This window comes from Macrobrachium rosenbergii, chromosome 21 (genome assembly GCF_040412425.1).
Source record: "Macrobrachium rosenbergii isolate ZJJX-2024 chromosome 21, ASM4041242v1, whole genome shotgun sequence".
NCBI lineage: Eukaryota > Metazoa > Arthropoda > Malacostraca > Decapoda > Palaemonidae > Macrobrachium > Macrobrachium rosenbergii.
Genome location: NC_089761.1, coordinates 43,648,909 through 43,667,332, shown reverse-complemented (window position 1 = coordinate 43,667,332; position 18,424 = coordinate 43,648,909). Strand labels below are relative to the sequence as shown.

At 39.5% G+C, this 18,424-nt stretch overlaps 1 protein-coding gene and 1 long non-coding RNA gene across 2 annotated transcripts in view; one reads left to right on the top strand and one right to left on the bottom strand.

Annotated features, from left to right (window-relative positions):
• The window catches only part of rictor (rapamycin-insensitive companion of Tor), a 51,466-nt gene that overhangs the window by 8,160 nt on the left and 24,882 nt on the right, over positions 1 to 18,424 (bottom strand). Inside the window, exons 16-25 of the mRNA XM_067123562.1 lie at positions 17,224 to 17,428; positions 15,505 to 15,748; positions 14,285 to 14,447; positions 12,606 to 12,711; positions 12,160 to 12,347; positions 10,766 to 11,059; positions 2,916 to 3,266; positions 2,237 to 2,607; positions 1,240 to 1,398; positions 964 to 1,092 (exon numbers count right to left, since the gene is read on the bottom strand). Coding sequence (XP_066979663.1) covers positions 964 to 1,092; positions 1,240 to 1,398; positions 2,237 to 2,607; positions 2,916 to 3,266; positions 10,766 to 11,059; positions 12,160 to 12,347; positions 12,606 to 12,711; positions 14,285 to 14,447; positions 15,505 to 15,748; positions 17,224 to 17,428 — 2,210 coding nt within the window. The remainder of the gene's footprint in view (positions 1 to 963; positions 1,093 to 1,239; positions 1,399 to 2,236; positions 2,608 to 2,915; positions 3,267 to 10,765; positions 11,060 to 12,159; positions 12,348 to 12,605; positions 12,712 to 14,284; positions 14,448 to 15,504; positions 15,749 to 17,223; positions 17,429 to 18,424) is intronic.
• LOC136850018 (uncharacterized) overlaps positions 1 to 18,424 on the top strand; it is a 53,310-nt gene that overhangs the window by 31,957 nt on the left and 2,929 nt on the right. Inside the window, exon 3 of the long non-coding RNA XR_010856514.1 lies at positions 1,539 to 1,668. This is a non-coding gene — a long non-coding RNA (uncharacterized lncRNA). The remainder of the gene's footprint in view (positions 1 to 1,538; positions 1,669 to 18,424) is intronic.

The window sequence follows — 18,424 nt, the reverse complement described above, 5'->3', positions numbered from 1 at the left end:
GTGGAAACCTTTCAACAAATCTGATGGCCTAATGAACTGTTCCACAGTGATGACTGTACAGTACAAGTAGTATGTGTAGACTTACAGTACATAATTACTGTATATCCTAGATTCTAAGGACATGCACACACCACATTCTTACAATGGTACTAAAGATTCTGGAAAAATGTTCTTTTGCCTCCAGATGCATTACATTTTTTCCATTTTACTTTTTAGCTCATCCCTTTTATCTCTTCCTTCTTAGCTGTCCAACTTCTCTAAATTTACCATGCTCCAAATTTTCACACCTCACATAGAAACAAATCACTCAGGCAAATGCTATGTGTCAAGAAATGTGATTCCATGGTCTTGTTAAACTATGTTATTTTACACACACAATTAATAATTTATTTACTTCATTCTACTTTAATAAGAAAGAAATCAGCATCCCTGACTGATTTTGGTCATCACATTTTGTGAATACAGTGCAAAGAAATTCGTTAACAAGGTAGTTTTACACCATTATCTCTTGGGGGTTTAAAACAATTACTCTAACAGTAAAAATAATTTGTTCACAAGGTAGTTTTACACCTTTATCTCTTGGGGAGTTTAAAATAATTACCCTAAAACTATTATCAAAATATTCTACCAAAATGGGCATCAAGATAAAATGTGATTCTCAAACTATGAAACTTGCTACTGAGTTTAAACTTATTGTTAAAAATCTTGTATACTTTTGTGTCAATTAAGGAAGGGTATGCCTTGGGGAGACTGAATTTCATTGTTAAATTTTTATAATTCTACAGAATGTGCACCAATAGAAACATGAAGATATGTAAACACATCAGATTCCAACTGGCAATAATTGAAGCTCACATCTACACTAATGGGGCAAATTACGTGGAAAAGACTCAACTACTATACAAGATTAAGAAAATATGATGAACAAAATGTGTGTGTGAGAGAGAGAGAGGTAAAAATTACCCAAGTCATCCCAGCCTTGACTATTCACACTGGAAGATTCTGAGGCTTCTGAGACTTCATTTGTTGCCTTGACTCTTTGTAAAGGTGGTGACTCAGCTACTACCTCAAGAATAGGGCCATCACTCTCACCTGCAATATCAAATGCTTTGAAAAGATATACTGAAACCTTACTACAGTAATGATGCAATGATATGAAATCAGCACACACTCTACAATCTCAACAAATTATCTAACAAGACTAAGGTTATTAACAATACAAACCCAAATAATACTAACACTGTGACAAAGGACTGGTCTCTATGATTGGTGAAGGGGACACCATTGAGAAGCAAGCTAGACAAGTAGAGGTCGTATGAAGTTCGAGGCCTGTTCCCTCCGTCTCTAAATTTGTACTCTTCAGGTGATTCTTCTTCTCAACTCCTGTACTGTTAATGGCTGAGAGGAAAATTACTATAAGTACATACACCTATAAATTTTTTATTCCTTAATCACTGTCTACTTCAGGTGCATGGCATTTAATCTATAATCTTTTCTACATACATAACCATCACTGATATGGCCACATTTTGTTCCAGATGCTACAATCTTTCCTCTAGCAAACAGACGAAGAATAATTACGTCACGATGCATGCCCTACCCATAGTCTCAGCTACCAATCAGTCACCTGTCTCAATAGATGCCACAAGGAATCTGCAGATAAGGGAGGTATGAAATCCTATTTGACCACTTCCAACGCCTGAAGATCAGAATTGAAGATTTACAAGTAGACAGATCTACAAAAGCAGTTCAGGCCTGTTTAATTTTTTAGAACATCAACAGAAAAACTAATACTGTTTGAGTAACCAAAAAGGAACAATCTGGCTATTCTGTTCAATTATGAGGCAGGAAACTGGTTGGTACCCAGAGTCATAAGTGGCACTTGTTTTATGCTATTCTCATTCTTCTTTTGCCTATTAAACTACAGACTGTAGTGTCTAGGACATTCAAATATCACAAATGTGGGCATTGATAAATGACAGGGTTGTAATGATATACATTACAGTACCAGAGGAGCAAATGTGTGGTAGAATATATTTGCATATGAACATGAATAGTTCCCCAGGATATCTGCTTTGGCCATGTAGATACTTTTCAACTTAATTGTGCATATAACCAAGTATGCTGCATAAAACCAGTTACTTTTCGTATTATCCATGGAATTTTGCTTACCATTTAACTAAAATACCATTCAGTTTGTAAAGTCCTGCTTTCAAAAATACTGTGTGGTGCTTACATTTTTTGTTCGATGAATTCTCTTCTGAAATTGCTTCTAGTTCAGATTCTGTGATAGCTGGAAATCTGTCTTTAGCTGAAGTTCCATTAGAATAGCTGGCTGTTAGTACTGCTCCACTGTCATGAGAAATATTACTTTTATCTGTTACAGCATCATACAGGAGCAGGTCTAGATCTAATGGTAATGAAAGGCCTAAATAACATTGACCAGACTGGTGGGTTGATATACCACCCAGAGCAAGGCTTCCAAACCCTCGGCTCATTCCACCGCCAAATCCAACTCCACGGACTCCAGAACGTATAGATGACACTTCACTACAACCAGATGGTGACCGAACCATCCCCCGTGATTCTGCATAATTGCTGAACATACTGTAACACAAATTTTAAAACTTGAAGTGATTTGTTGTAATACTGTATACTTCATTTGTCAAACACTAATAATGATTATGCAAGCTATGAAATATATCTTCAAAATTAATTTCTCTTGCTGAAAAAGAGAAGAGTAGCGATGCAAGTGATACATCAGGTTTAAAGAAAGAGAAGAGTAGCGATGCAAGTGATACATCAGGTTTAAAGACTGAGCATAACAGCATTAAGCACTTCTTCAAGAATCACAAAGACAAATCTCAAATCTATCATTTCTTAAGAAGATCTACAATTAACTTATTTTTACTTACTAAGGAACTCCCTGCTCATAGCTGGATGATAAGAAACCCTTAAGGGAGTTACGGGAAGTCTTGTCCTCTTGACTAGACTCAGAAATTAGCCTCCGGTGCTGATTTGAAATGCAACGAAGGGTTAAGTAACTTTGTGTTGACAGCGGATAGCTTCCCCCTGTTCCTGTTAATGACTGGACTGGAGTCAGAGCACCTCCACTACCACAAATAAGATCTTCAGCAAAGAGGGCACTACTTGACCCACGGATGGAGCCTCCCCGACCGCCTTTGCGAAGTTCTACTCCACCTTCCAGCTGTGAGCCCATTGTGGAGAGCGATGCTCTACTAGCAATGGGACTTAAGCGAGTATCTCTGCAAAATGGAAAAGCTGCAGAAATTAAGACTGACAGTACTACATGTTAACCTCCATAAATTTACAATATTCAACAAGAAGAAAACACAAAATTTAAAGAATATGATAAAAACTCAACATGCAAGCTTATCCCCAAATGCAACCTATTGTTGCCAATACTAGATAGCAGTGTAACAATGAAAAATGCACTAATAAACTTCAATGAAGGATGCCATCTTGTATGTCTAATAACAACAATATAATTGTATTAATAAATGAAATATGATATTTTAATGATAAAATAAAGTTTGCTCATACTTACCTGGCAGATATATATATAGCTGTATTCTCCGAAGTCCGACAGAATTTCAAAATTCATGCACATGCAGTGGCCGGTCAGGTGGTTAGTACACATTCCCGCCGCTGGGAGGCGGGTATCAGGAACCATTCCCATTTTCTATTCAGATTTTCTAATGCCACTGTCTCCTGAGGGGAGGAGGGTGGGCAATAAGAATATATATATCTGCCAGGTAAGTATGAACAAACTTTATTTTATCATTAAAATATCGTTTTGTTCATGAGACTTACCTGCCAGATATATATATAGCTGAATACCACCGTTGGAGGGGGGTAGAGACAGCCAAGAATTAGGGAAAAACAAATTTGTAGGTAATAAATACTTTGGTTCCTTACCTGTTAGCATAGCTGACTGCGTGATTACTGTCATCCTAGTCTGCTTCTGCTTTACTAGAGTTCCCAGCGAGGTAGTGACCTATATAGCTGGCGAGTTCTAGATGATCTGTCAACGGGGGCGTGACCACAAGGTGACTAGACCATAGACCATACAATGAGGACAAACGAGCATTACCAACCACCTAACCAAAACCTAACAAGTTAGGTTGCAAAGGATTGGGAAGACTGCCTCCATCAGTCGACCCAACAACCATAAAAACACAAAATTAAAAGACACTTTCTAACCAAAATTTAAAGGATAGGATAAGAGCTACTCCCTGCCCACAAGGTTGTTGATGCAGCAATGTATGGTCCTAGAGAAAAGCAATTTTCGTATGCTACCTTAACATCTCGCAAATAGTGTGAGGCAAACACCGAATTGCTTCGCCAATATGTGGCACTGAGAATGTCACTGAGTGCCATATTTTTCTGGAACGCCATGGAGGTAGCAACGGCCCTCACCTCGTGAGCGTTAACTCTCAACAACTTGAAGTTGGAGTCGTCACAACTAGAATGCGCCTCCTTAATGACGTCCCTAATGAAGAATGCCAGTGCATTCTTCGACATTGGCTTAATTGGTTGTCTCACAGAACACCATAAATTACCCGAGGGACCACGAATGTCTTGAGTCCTTTTAATGTAGTACTTGAGAGCTCTAACCTGGACACAAACTCTCTCAGGTTCCTGTCCAATAAGGTCTGCTAGACCTTTAATTTCAAAGTGTCTAGGCCAAGGGTTAGAAGGCCTTTCGTTCTTAGCCAAGAACGTAGGGCTTAAAGAGCAGACAGCATTGTGTCCCTTGAAGCCCACATGACGGCTGATAGCCTGAACTTCGCTCACTCTCTTCGCCGTCGCCAGAGCAGTGAGGAAGACCGTCTTTCTAGTAACATCCTTAAGAGATGCAGAGTGGAGAGGCTCAAAAGGACTGGACATCAAAAACTTGAGCACTACGTCCAAGTTCCAAGTAGGAGGAATTGGCTGAGGAACCTTAGACGTCTCGAAAGACCTCAAGAGATCGTGGAGGTCCTTATTGTCAGACAAATCCAGTCCTCTGTGTCTGAAAACAGTAGAAAGCATGCTCCGATAACCCTTGATAGTCGGAACTGCTAACTTGAGTTTTTCTCTTAAATAAAGGAGAAAATCAGCAATCTGGCTCACAGTGGTCGAGGAAGAGGAAAAACCCTTCTTTCTGCACCAACCCCTGAAGGTTGCCCACTTCGCTTGATATATTCTGATAGATGAAGATCTTCTGGCTCTAGCGATGGCCCGTGCCACCTGGCCAGAAAACCCCCTCGCTCTGACCAATTTCTCGATAGTCTGAATGCAGTCAGATTCAGAGCGGGGAGGTTTTGATGATATCTCGCGAAGTGGGGTTGTCTGAGCAGATCTGCTCTCATGGGTAGGGTTCTCGGAACGTCTACCAACCAGTAAAGAATCTCCGTGAACCAGTGGTTCGAAGGCCAAAACGGGGCGATGAGTGTCATCCTCGTCCCTTGTGAGGCCGCGAACTTCATGTATCACTTCTCCCAGAATTTTGAACAGGGGAAAGGCGTATACATCCATCCCCGTCCAATCCCAGAGAAGAGCATCTATCGCTACTGCCCCCGGGTCGAGCACTGGGGAGCAGTACAATGGAGCCTCGCTGTTCTTGAGGTCACGAAGAGATCCACAAGAGGACGACCCCAAAATTTCCAGAGGTCTTGGCAAACCTCCTGATGAAGGGTCCATTCCGTCGGCAGGAGTTGATGGCGCCGACTGAGCAGGTCTGCCCGAACATTTTCGACCCCTGCCACAAATCTCGTGAGAATCGAAATGTTCCGAGCATGAGCCCAAAGAAGAATTTCTCTTGCAAGGCCGAACAGGGAACGAGAGTGTGTTCCGCCCTGTTTCTTGAGGTAAGCCAACGCTGTAGTGTTGTCCGCGTTTACTTGAACTACACGATTGGAAACTTGGACCTCGAAGAATTGGAGAGCTAAAAAGATTGCCGCCAACTCTCTGATGTTGATGTGCCAGGACACCTGTTCCCCTCTCCAGGTTCCTGACACTACTTCTCCTAGTGTTGCCCCCCAACCTGCTGACGACGCGTCGGAAAACAACACTAGGTCGGGGCTCAGAAGCTTGAGGGAGATCCCTTCTCCCAACTTCGCTGGATCGAGCCACCACTTCAGGCACTCTTTTACTGAAGGAAGAATCCTCAATTCCTCTTCCAAGTCTTCCTTGTTTCTCCAGTTCTCCAACAGAAAGAACTGAAGAGGCCTGAGATGCAGTCTTCCCAGGGAAACAAACTTCTCCAGCGAGGAAATGGTCCCCAGCAGACTCATCCATTCCCTTACCGAGCATGTTTCCTTCCCCAAGAAGGCCAAAACTTTCCTGTAGCATTGAAGCTGCCGTTCTTGCGACGGAAAAGCTAGAAAAGCCGCTGAATCCATCTGAATCCCCAGATACACAATGGACTGTGAGGGGATCAGCTGCGACTTTTCCACATTGACCAGAAGTCCCAGGGACTTCGCGAGTTCCAGTGTTAACTGAAGGTCCTCCAGACACCTTTGCTTCGACGACACTCCAATCAACCAGTCGTCCAAGTAAAGAGAGATCCTGACGCCCGACAGGTGCAACCACATCGCTACGTTTTTCATAAGAAGCGTAAACACCCTCGGGGCTGTGCTGAGTCCAAAGCAGAGAGCCCTGAACTGGTACGTCTTGCCCCCCAAGACAAACCTGAGATACTTCATCGAACGCGGATGAATTGGAACGTGGAAATAAGCGTCTTGGAGATCCAAAGATACCATCCAATCCCCGGGACGAAGGGCTCCTAGTATTGACTGAGACGTCTCCATCTTGAACTTGTCCTTCAGGACAAAGTTGTTCAGCCTGCTGACGTCCAAGACGGCTCTCCAGCCTCCTGAATGTTTCGGAACTAGGAACAATCTGTTGTAAAATCCCGGGGATTGCGTGTCTTAAGACCTGTTCCACTGCTCTCTTCTCGAGTATCTGTTCGAGCAGGTCAAACAGAATTTTCTGCTTGGCAGGATGGTAATTGGGAGACAGAAGACAATGGAGGAGGCGCCAGAAAAGGAATCAAGTAGCCTCTCTCTACCACTAGGAGGGACCAAACGTCCGCCTCTCTCTCTCCAGGCTTGGGCAAAATGAAGAAGCCTGGCTCCTACCGGTGTCTGGAGGTGAAACGAGTCACTTGCCACCTCTCTTGGAAGTGACTTTGCCTTTAGGGAAACCTCTCCCTCGTGGAGCGGGTCTCGAGGAAGCACCTCCACGAAAGGGCTGCTGCTTCTTAGCAGACTGAGGTAAAGCAGACGACGACGATGGGGCCAAAGGACGCTTAGAGGACCTGGAAAGAAGGTCTTGAGTTGCCTTTTCTTGAAGGCTGGCAGTGATATCCTTTACCAAGGTCTGGGGGAAGAGATGGCTTGAGAAGGGAGCGAACTGCAGCTCTCCCTTCTGCGCTGGTGATACAGACTTGCCAAAGAAAGAACAAAACAATGCTCTCTTTTTCAAAAGAGCTAGATTAAAACTGAGAGTGCAAAGTTCTTCTGAGCCATCTCTGACGGCCTTGTCCATGCACAGCAGTACACTGGACAGCTCCCCCAGACTAATGGAACCCGGACTAGTAGCCTTCGTGTCCAAAACTCCCAGACACCAGTCCAAGAAGTTAAAGACCTCAATAGTCTTGAAGAGGCCTTTAAGATGGTGGTCCATCTCAGTCAGAGTCCAAGACACCTTAGAAGAGGACAAGTGGGATCTTCTAGAGGCGTCGACTAGACTCGCAAAGTCCCCTTGAGAAGTCGAGGGAACTGTTAAGCCAACATCCTCACCCGTCTCATACCAAATGCCTGCTTTGCCGGACAAGCGTGAAGGAGGCAAAGCGAAAGAAGTCTTTCCCTGATTCTTCCTGGCAGACATCCAATCCTGGACTTTCTTGAATGCCCTTTTGGTAGATAAAGACTTCTTCATCTTGAGAAAACCAGGAGTCCTTCTCGCTTTAGACGAAGACAACTGCGAAGGTGGCGAGCGAGGAGCCGAAGGTTGAAAAGTATCAGGAAACAGATCCTTAAGCAAATGAGTCAGAGTCTGATAATCAGAAGAGGAAGAGGACGAAGGATGTTTCTCTTCGTCCGAGAGCTCAGACGAAAGGGGGTCTTCTTCCTCAGCTGGCGGGTCTTGAGTGCGAGGTGGAAGAAGTCCCGACTCGCCAATACGTAAGCGGGACCTCTCGCGCTTAGAAGATGTCGTGGCTAAATCATGAAGGACGTCAGAAGTCGAAGCGGGTAGTTGAGAAGGAAGCGAAGAGTCCTGCCTGGAAACATGAGAAGTATCACGCCTGGAAGCAAGAGGAGCGTCATGCTGCACTGCAGGAGCGGCGTCAATACAAGGAGACCGTGAAGTGACACGGCGAGGCGTGTGAGGAGCGTCATGGCGTGGCGCGCGCGAAGCTCCATGGCTAGACACGAGCAGAGCTTCATGGCGTGACGCACGCGAAGCGTCATGGCTAGGCGCGCGTGAAGCGTGAGACACGCGCTCCTGGCGCGTGTCAAGAGAAACGTCCAACTCCTCAAATCGGGGAAGACGATTAGGAAGCCACTTTTCGCTCTCTCTAGGCGACAGACGAGAAGCCCCATGCCATCTAGCAGACGAGGAAGACGAAGCAGGAGACGAAAGGTGAAGGTCTGGACCTCTTAACAGGCAGTTTTGAATCTTTGACGACGGGCCTGTCATCTCTACGGGTCATGAGAGCATCCAGCTGTTGTTGCAAACCCAACAAAATCTGACGCGTTGGAGAAGCAACTCTCTCGGGAGAAGGGCTGAACCTGAGAAGGTGAGGGGCGAGAGACGTCTTCCTCCTTCTCACAGGGTAGAAGCTCCAGCCCTTGCCTTAGCGCGACTGAGGCGTCGAGCAGCGTCATCATCCGAAGAACACCTTAATCTCTTCTGCGGAGGAATATCCCTGAAACTTTCTTGGGAAGAGCACAAAACGTCTAGAGGAAGAGGACGTGAAGCGTCCTCTCCTCTCAAGCTTCTCTTAAGAGGGCGAGAGTCCAACCGAGAGCTCCAACCCCGACGCAGGGAGGACATGTCGGAGGACGAGAAGCAATCCTTCAGGATGCGTGCCCGTGCACGATCCCTGGCAGCCTGGGTAGCGTCATCAGGACCTGCCGAAGGGACGCCAGATCGGTGGGAAGCCCCCGTAACCCTCATGCGGCTTTCGACATGCCCCCTCCCTGAATCCTGGGAGTCCGGCAGAGGTCCAGGCCTAGAGGCATTATAGGGCCGATCTGATGCCCCCTCCACAACACTAGGAGCACGAGCACTAACAACACTTTGCGCTTGAATCGCATTCACTTTAGTTTCAAGAGCACGTATTGATTCTAACACGAGAGCCAGGGAATTACCTTCTGCAGCAACAACCTCAGGGCCAGAAGGTAATACTACAGGGTTAGGACTAATATTTACTACAGGGTTACTAGCAGGAGAAATCCCTGACTGTCCAGCTACAGGTGCACTCCTGGAGGAAGACCTCCTCAACCTATCATGCTCCAATTTATGCATATAGGTTTCATATTTCTTCCACTCACCCTCAGATAATCCCTCACATTCATTACACCGATTATCCATAGAACATTCAACACCCCTACATTTCATACATAGAGTGTGAGGATCTACCGAAGCCTTTGATAGCCTCACCTTACATTCACCCAAGCTACAGACTCGATAGCTAGAGGAAGACATCTTAATTATAAGAAAAGTCAAAAGCAAAATAAAAAACGGTCCACAAAAAGTGTATGCCAAGTCACAGATCCAAGTCGAATACCAAAAAACAACCAAAATACTTAAGTGACAACAAATTTCGAAATCCAAATGGCGAAGGAACTGACAACAGGTGTTGACAGTCCGGCGACAGAGAAAATCTGAATAGAAAATGGGAATGGTTCCTGATACCCGACTCCCAGCGGCGGGAATGTGTACTAACCACCTGACCGGCCACTGCGTGTGCCGCGAATTTTGAAATTCTGTCGGACTTCGGAGAATACAGCTATATATATATCTGGCAGGTAAGTCTCATGAACAAAACAAACAATTAATAAATGAAATACCAACAATCTGTTTTAATAATACCAACAGTGCTGGAGTAGGAGCATAAAACAGTCCATCAGAAGTCCTTTTCAGTACATCAGAAAACCATAATGACAAGATTAAGAACAGATGCAGGCTATTTCTATCTATAAATTGTAAACAGAACAGACGTAAGATCTCACTTTCTAATGAACAGAAAACAATTTGTAAAGAACAGCAGTTGAATATTCTCAGTTTTCAATTAACGGAAAACAGACCTAAACGCAACATTAAAAACACTACATACTAACTTTTAACTCTTAGAATAAAAAAATTATTTGTATGTACTGTGCAAGTGAATCATTCACAAAAATAAAGACAAACACTGAATGAATATTTTAAATTAGCCAATATGAATCTCAGTGTCTCCTTGGTATAAGTTACTCTCCTCAAGGCTAGATTTTATCCTCAAGTGTAAATGCTAATTGTACCAATTGGTCAAACAATGGGTAAGACATGGTGCTTTGTTGGCCATAAATATTTATTCCATGGGGACTTTTGTTTGCAAGAAATGAATCCCTAACACCTATTATTGCATTTTGTAAGAATGGACTGTACCATACTGTGCTACAACTATGCTACTACTATTAACACTAATTTTCATAGTTATAACATATAATTCAATTAAGCAACATATCCAGATAGAAACAATTTTACTTACAGCAGTGTTCTAGTTTGATAAGGGATAGGGTACCCTCCCTGTGTCTCCTCAGCTGAATTATCCAAAGGCAAGTCTCCATCTCCTGCAGCATCTGACAAGGACTCAGAGCTTATGGTATATCGTTGGTCACCCACATCATCATCTGAACCAACTGGGTCAGTGAGGGAGTGGCTTCTCGACTCCCCTTTGGTTCTTCTAGTTTGTAAAAATGCAGCCACACGATCAGTAACACGCTCAGACGTTGTTGAAGATTTACTTGTATAACTACTGGTGGAATTTCTTCGTTTCTCAGATCTGGGGAATCAAAAGACAATTCTGCTTTATAAAAAGAATTTTGACAGTAAGTGAGCATATTGCTTTGGAAAAAAGGCTGTTATGTATTTTTGTAGTAAGGAAGTGATTAAAAATTCGTGACAGAAAAATTTTGTTCTACAAAGAGGTGAAAAACTCTTTATTTTTCTCTTCCCCATCATAAAAATATAAGCAGATCATGGCGACAATCAGAAACAAGGAACAATGCCATGAATCTTATGACTCACTCAGAGAGTGCTCATAAGCCTGGTGATGGATGGATGGACATCTCTCTCTCTACTAACCACAACCACAAAGAAGTACTGTACAAAAGGTTAATTGTCATTAAAGCGGTAATAAATTTGTAACTAAATTCCTGGCTCAAAATCAGTTGGTTAAAATAAAAAATAATCTTTTAAATAATTGCACCAAAACATCCACAACTTTGAGGAAGAGAGTACATTTCACAGACATAAAAACGTCTACTTTTCACTGTGGAAAATATACTGAAGAGGAGACATGATGTCTCAAAACTGTCTGTGAAGTATACTCTCTTCTTTCACAATGAGATGATTAATACTATTATCATTATTAATGAAAATGCACAACTATTCACCTACAGAAATCTTAAAAAGCCATCAAGTTTCAATGTAAATTAACACCAAAAAGAATTCCCATTTGTGCAAAAAAGGTAAATAGCGAGAACAAAATTCTAAGTAAAGATAAAAACAATACAAATAAAAAAACCTAAAGCATTATTGCATTATTTTTCAACACATGAGCACTCAAGCACCAATGACAATGGACACAAAAACCTACCATCATCTAAAAATAAAAGAAGTAAGAGACTACTAGTGCTGGGTAGTGTAATACAACTGATGAAATTGGAAAATTATTCAACCCATCAAAACTGATAAATTCAACTATCTGTAAAAACAATGGCTTACACTTTGTCATGAACACTAGTTATTTCAACACTAATTAGAAATTTACCCATAAACTACATTTCACATCGTAAGTTTTTATGATATTTAACTTACAGTTACTAAATGACTTTTAATAATAGTTATGACAAGGAAAAAGAAAAAAAAGAGATCCCTTACTTTCTTCGTATGCTTGATAACAGTTTAGTAAACCTTAATGATGACCTTTTCCCAATGGTAAGATCATCATGAGAAGGTATCAAAGATGGAGCATCACAGGTGGTTTGTTCCTCCATAACTGGCTGGCAATCTGACAAACTTCGTTGATGGCCCATTGCAGGTGAAGGCTTTGATTTATGAGGTAATGTCTGCAGAAATAAAATGCAGTCAACTTTGAGAGAATTACAGCATACTGTAAGGTTGGCTATGCTTGTCTCAAACTCATGTTAAACTGACTACGGGTAATGTATGATGTTATCCATGTGTCTTTGATGTATCCAGATAAAAAATATATATATGAATAATATTCCTAACAAGAATTCTGGTTTCAACCTGCCATGTAACTAAAAAAAATTCAGCTATCTAAATCATACAGACTCTAGTTTGAAGTGATAAAGATTACAAACCTGACTTTTCCCTGAAGTTGGATAAGGATCATCTAATCCAATGCCCTCTACCAGCAATGATCCACCATCACTGCCATCATCTGAGTCATCACCCACATAGAAACCTCTGTAAAGTTTGCAAAAGTATAACCAATGAAAGAACTCTTAGTTTTAACTACTTGAGCACAATTATTACCATTTTATGTAGGTATTCATTCACTCTAAAAAGGCTTACTTACACAGCAAGCTTCAACAGATAAAATGGTTCTATGTAATATAAAAATAATGTAAAACATACCAAAGAGAAGTAAAGTAATATAAAAGTAAATGATGCTTAACAAATCTACTAAAGATGAACATACTTGTATGCATTAACAGTAGCCGAGTTGGAAAATTTTATGCAATACTAAAAGGCACTTTAAAATGTATTATAGACTTTAAAATCTATTACAGACTATCTTAAACTTGGACATCAATACACATAACACAACCAAGGAAACTGTTCTGCAGATGGCAGTAGAGGAAATAAAAAAAAAAAACAGGGCATCAAAGCCCTATGTAGATGTTGATGCTTTCAAAAAAAAAAAAAAAAAGCTGTATCCACTACCTTAGTGGTACCAAGATAGTTTTCCAATCTAGATAAGAGAATGACAAATGACAAAAATCAACAGACATATTTCATCCTAGGGAAAAAGAATATAAAACTGTGTGTACTATAGTTTCCCTTATGACACTGCATTTAAAGTTTTAGCAAATATGCACATGATATACATGAATAGGGACAGAAAATCAGCATAATCCTTGAAAGAAATTTATTTTATGCTTAAAGGGGAAAGTTTATTTGATCAGGTCATTCCTTGAGAGGAATCAATAGTTGCTCTGCTGATGCATCTTATTCCTAATTTCTAATGATAAGAGTAGCAAAAATTACATATCTTTTACATTGCCAAAAACTTGGCAAGCTCACTTTTACTATATAGCCAATTTTTTGGTGTTGGCATGTTAAATTACACTTTCAATTACTTCACACCTTAGGATTTTCAAGACTTCGAACTTAGTCACTTATAAGGGTTCTGAGATACAAAAGTATTTTACAGCTGGCTACACTATTTACAATATTACTGTGCTATAATAAAACACTTACCTGATGTTCAGAAACTAGACACTATGAAACTATCTGAATACGCTACAACAATGAATCAAATTTCAGCTAGAACTTTCAATGCAATCTTTGTAAATTGGGAGAGGTAAAAAAATAATAAAATACTGTAAAAGTACTTTTCAAAGTCAGAACACATTTTAGATCATAAAGTCTTACTTTGATTAAAAGACTGAAAAAGTATTTTTCAAAGTCAGAACACATTTTAGATCATAAAGTCAGTCTTACTTTGAATAAAAGACTGAAAAAGTATTTTTTCAGAACACATTTTAGATAAAAGACTTTGAATAAAAGTATATTTTTCAAAGTCAGAACACATTTTAGATCATAAAGTCAGTCTTACTTTGAATAAAAGACTGAAAAAGTATTTTTCAAAGTCAGAACACATTTTAGATCATAAAGTCTTACTTTGAATAAAATACTGTAAAAGTATTTTTCAAAGTCAGAACACATTTTAGATCACAAAGTTGTCTCACTATGAATAAAATACTGTAAAAGTATTTTTCAAATTCAGAACACATTTTAGATCACAAAGTCTTACTTTGATACTTCCAAATCATCGAAGTCACTCTCCGACATTTGGTGACCTCTGACGTTGATATAATTCTCATCTGCATGGCCGCAAGTGGGAGCATGAAGTCCATCGAAATTTTCTTCCAGAAACTGCCACCGTTCATGATGGTGGCGTCGTACACTATCCCACCCTGCAAAATAATAATGATAATAATAATAATAATAATAATAATAATAATAATAATAATAATAATAATAATAATAATAATAATAATAATAATAATAATAATAATAATAATAATAATAACAATACAGGCAGTCCCCGGGTTATGACGGGTTCAGCTTACGCTGTTCCAAGCTTATGACGCTTTTCAAATGTATTCATCATAAATTTTTCCTAGTTTATGATGTATGTTCCGGGGTTATGACGTTTACAACGTCAATCCGATGAAAGAAATATGGCTCCAAAACGGCAGAATAATCAAAATTGGATGGTTTTCAATGAAAACTTAATAAAAATGCAGGTTACATCATTTTCAAGACACCCAAAGGATTAAAAGTAAGGTTTTCTAATGATTTTCGATGATGTCTCGGCTCACAATGATTTTCAGCTTATGACATGGCATAGGAACGGAACCACCGTCGTAAACAGGGGACTACCTCTAATAATAATAATAATAATGATAATGATGATGATGATTCAGTACTCAATAAATAATATTTTAGCATTACTGTCTAATTATAAGTACTAATGGGTTTACTCTGAAACAAAATTGCAGCTGTTAATGGCAGAGAGCGACAAAGTGATATACTAGCTTTAAACTGTCTCTACAACAGATCACCCTCACTAAGTAATGATTAATGACAAGCAGTAAATAATTCGGGTAAATCTTAAAGGGTTTACTTTCTGCCTTCAGAGGATGAAAGCATAAAATATACTATATGGGGGGTTTGCTTAGGTACATGAATAAACTAACTTTTTTCATGCAGTTAATTTTTTAGGTGTATCTGTGAGCAATGGCCTTTGCTTTCCTATACAATAATCTTTTAGCAGTTTATGGGTTAAGGAGTAATTCACTCTACATGTACCTTGTTTGAAAGTCACGATAAAAGAGGAAACAAAGTGTACAGTAAATGAATCATGGGAAGTTTACAGAGAAATCTACTCCAAACCTACTTGTAGCCAAAGAATAAATGAAATAAATATGCAGACCAACAAATTTTTTAATGACATTCAAAAAATCTTACCAAATTTCCTGAGTAAATTTGCTCCATCCTTAGTTGTTGCTATCAGGCAAAGAGCATGAAAACAAGTACCTCGGACCGAATAAACAGGACAGGTAGAGGCCAAATGAGTAAGTGCTGGAAGCACACCCTCACAACTGAGGAATCCCGCTCCATCGCTGCTCAACCCAATATGGCCCATAGCCCAAATTGCTACTTTGAGTTCAAATATGTCTTGTGAAGTGGAGACATTAGCATTTTTAGCAATCTGAAAAGAAATGTAAAATATTTACATTACTTAAAATTGATGATCTACTTTTACATTCTTTATTATACAATTCGTAATTCCAATTCTGCATTCACAATGCTGCATTCACAATGCTAACACAATAAACAATTTGTAATTCCAATTTTGCATTCACAATGCTAACACATGATATATAATTAGCCCATCCCTTACGGGTTAAAGTATCTACATATACCATATTTCCCAGCATCAAAGAAACTTTTTTTCTTTTTTCCTAAAATAAGTCTCAGAAATTTACTGTACAGTATATCCAAGAAGCTGAAGCTTGCATTTTTCATCTACCTATCCTAACTTCGAAGGAAGGTTATCTTTGTTGGAAAGTAATCAGAACTCCTGTATATGACCTCTGAATGAAGTGCATAAATTATTCTTAGGTAACATTGTAAATAAACAATAGTATCATGAAAACGAAAAGATATATATACTGTATTCACAAAGATTCCTTGCGAGTTAATGAACAAGTGGTAACTAACTGTTGTATATCAATATCACCAGTAATTTTGCTCTTTTCAAACATCCCTGACTTTAAGGGAACATGATTAACTGATAAAATTAAAACTGCAGTGAACATTATTAACTGATAAAAGTAAAATCGCAGTATGTTAAAGTGATTTTGACCAGTAAATCATACTAGAGGAAGACTATTGTAATTGAACTTGGAATTTTGTAACATGTTGCTTTTTCAGAAACTCACTCTTGACTTTTTTATACTTAGTAACGTTGTGTAAAATATTTTCATGCTTTGACGATTAGGATTTTTTCTTATTTGTAGTATCTGTATTCTGAAGATTTTAATCTTTACTCTATTTTACTCTATTCCATTTAGGTGACAAGTACATGCCAGTTTTAACAAAATGTAACTAAGCAATAAAATGCTATTCTGTATTTCTAGTACTTATCATTACAGTGTGTAGTTTTCCTTTACCTGAGATTTAACAAACTGCTGTGTAAGCCTACATCCAATACTATCAAAATCTTATAGCATTGCAACAGCTGTGCTCCTTCTATTTGCACACACAAAAACACTGTTGGTCAAGAAAATTTCTGACTAAAAGTGGTTGCGCAGCTGCAGTATACATTACTTCATAATCTGTTCAAGTTTTTCAGTTTGCTGGCATGTCAATCTTCATAAAAGCTTGCTTAATATCAAAATCAAAGAAGCTGACAAACATAAAACTAGGTATTCTTGAAATAAATGAACTGGAAAAACTGCAATAATCCATGTGCTATACTAGCCAAAGTCACGCCAATGCACTACAACAGCATCAACCAAAACAAAGCTATCAGCTCTTGAGTGTTTCCAACTTTTATATTTCTTTCTTTTCTCTTTTTTGCTGGTTAAAATAGGGGTGTGTCTTCAAGGCTGGAATGTCTTTTCTTGCAGGAAATACAGTATATGGCATCATATATATGGAAACAAAGAACTATTAGTTTACCTGAACCATGTTCTTGACAGCATCATGCTGCATCAAGACTGAAAAGCCTTCCTTATGTTGGGTCAAAGAACCATAAAGATGAGGCAAGAGGAACACATCATGAACAACATGTTTACTGCAAGAACGCCTTCCATAAGCACCATCTTCTCCTCTCTGGTGCTGAGTCAGTGAATCAGCTAGGGCAGTTTGCATTAACCGGACATATCTGTATTGGACAAAAATATAAAGGATTAGGATATTAAACAATATTTAGATGACATACTCAGAACACAAAAAAATATTTGACAACAATATGCAATTGGTCTTATTTCCAATGAGATTTTCAGAACCAATACTTTTTCAGTATGTTATATTTTAATGAGGTTTAATTAAGCAGTAGCTTATCAAATCCCCATGAGATGTAACTTCTTAAGTCTTGCAAACATAAGGAGAATAACTAGAAAACCTCCTACTGAATGATTACTGTACATGCACATTAGCAACCCATCAGTAGGCAGGAATTGCCAGCCTCACTCTTTGCAAGATGCTGTAACAGCCTGAACGAGGTGCCTGGGAGGACACTTCATTTAGATTGATGAAGTTTTTGTTAAAAATTTTGTTTTTATGTCAAAACTTTTAATGTTTCATGGTACAAATTAACAATAAAGAAACCAAAAAGACTGCTCCCCAACTACAGCAGTCTGGACAGGTCTAGCAGATTTCAAAATCACAGTGCAATTCAATAAAATGGAAAACTTGCAGGATAACGAAAAGATACACCTTGAAACTGGCAATTAGACAATGATAACCCACAATAGAAGAAAATCATTAAAAATAAGAGCTGGCTTATCAAAAGTGCCACAGCAAACAAGGGGAAAATCTTGTTGCTGCTGTTAACAACCAGGCACTCAAAAGAACAAGGTTGGTCATTTTTCCTACTGATGACTGGTCACCAACGTAGTAGATATTCCACTAATTCTTCATTATCATCAAGACCTCAGACTTTAAATTTCTGGGGAATCTGATGCTGCAAATTAAGGCTAATTATGACAGTTGGGTTGCCATAAAAAAAAATAACAAAACCAAATCCAGAAATGAAACAATTCAGGAGGTAAGAATGGGTTTCTCTTTGTGGTGGAGGTCTAGCATTTAACGTCCACTATGCAAAATGGCTCTTGAAATAACACATTTGGCAAAAATAAGGTTTGTTGGTATGTAATTC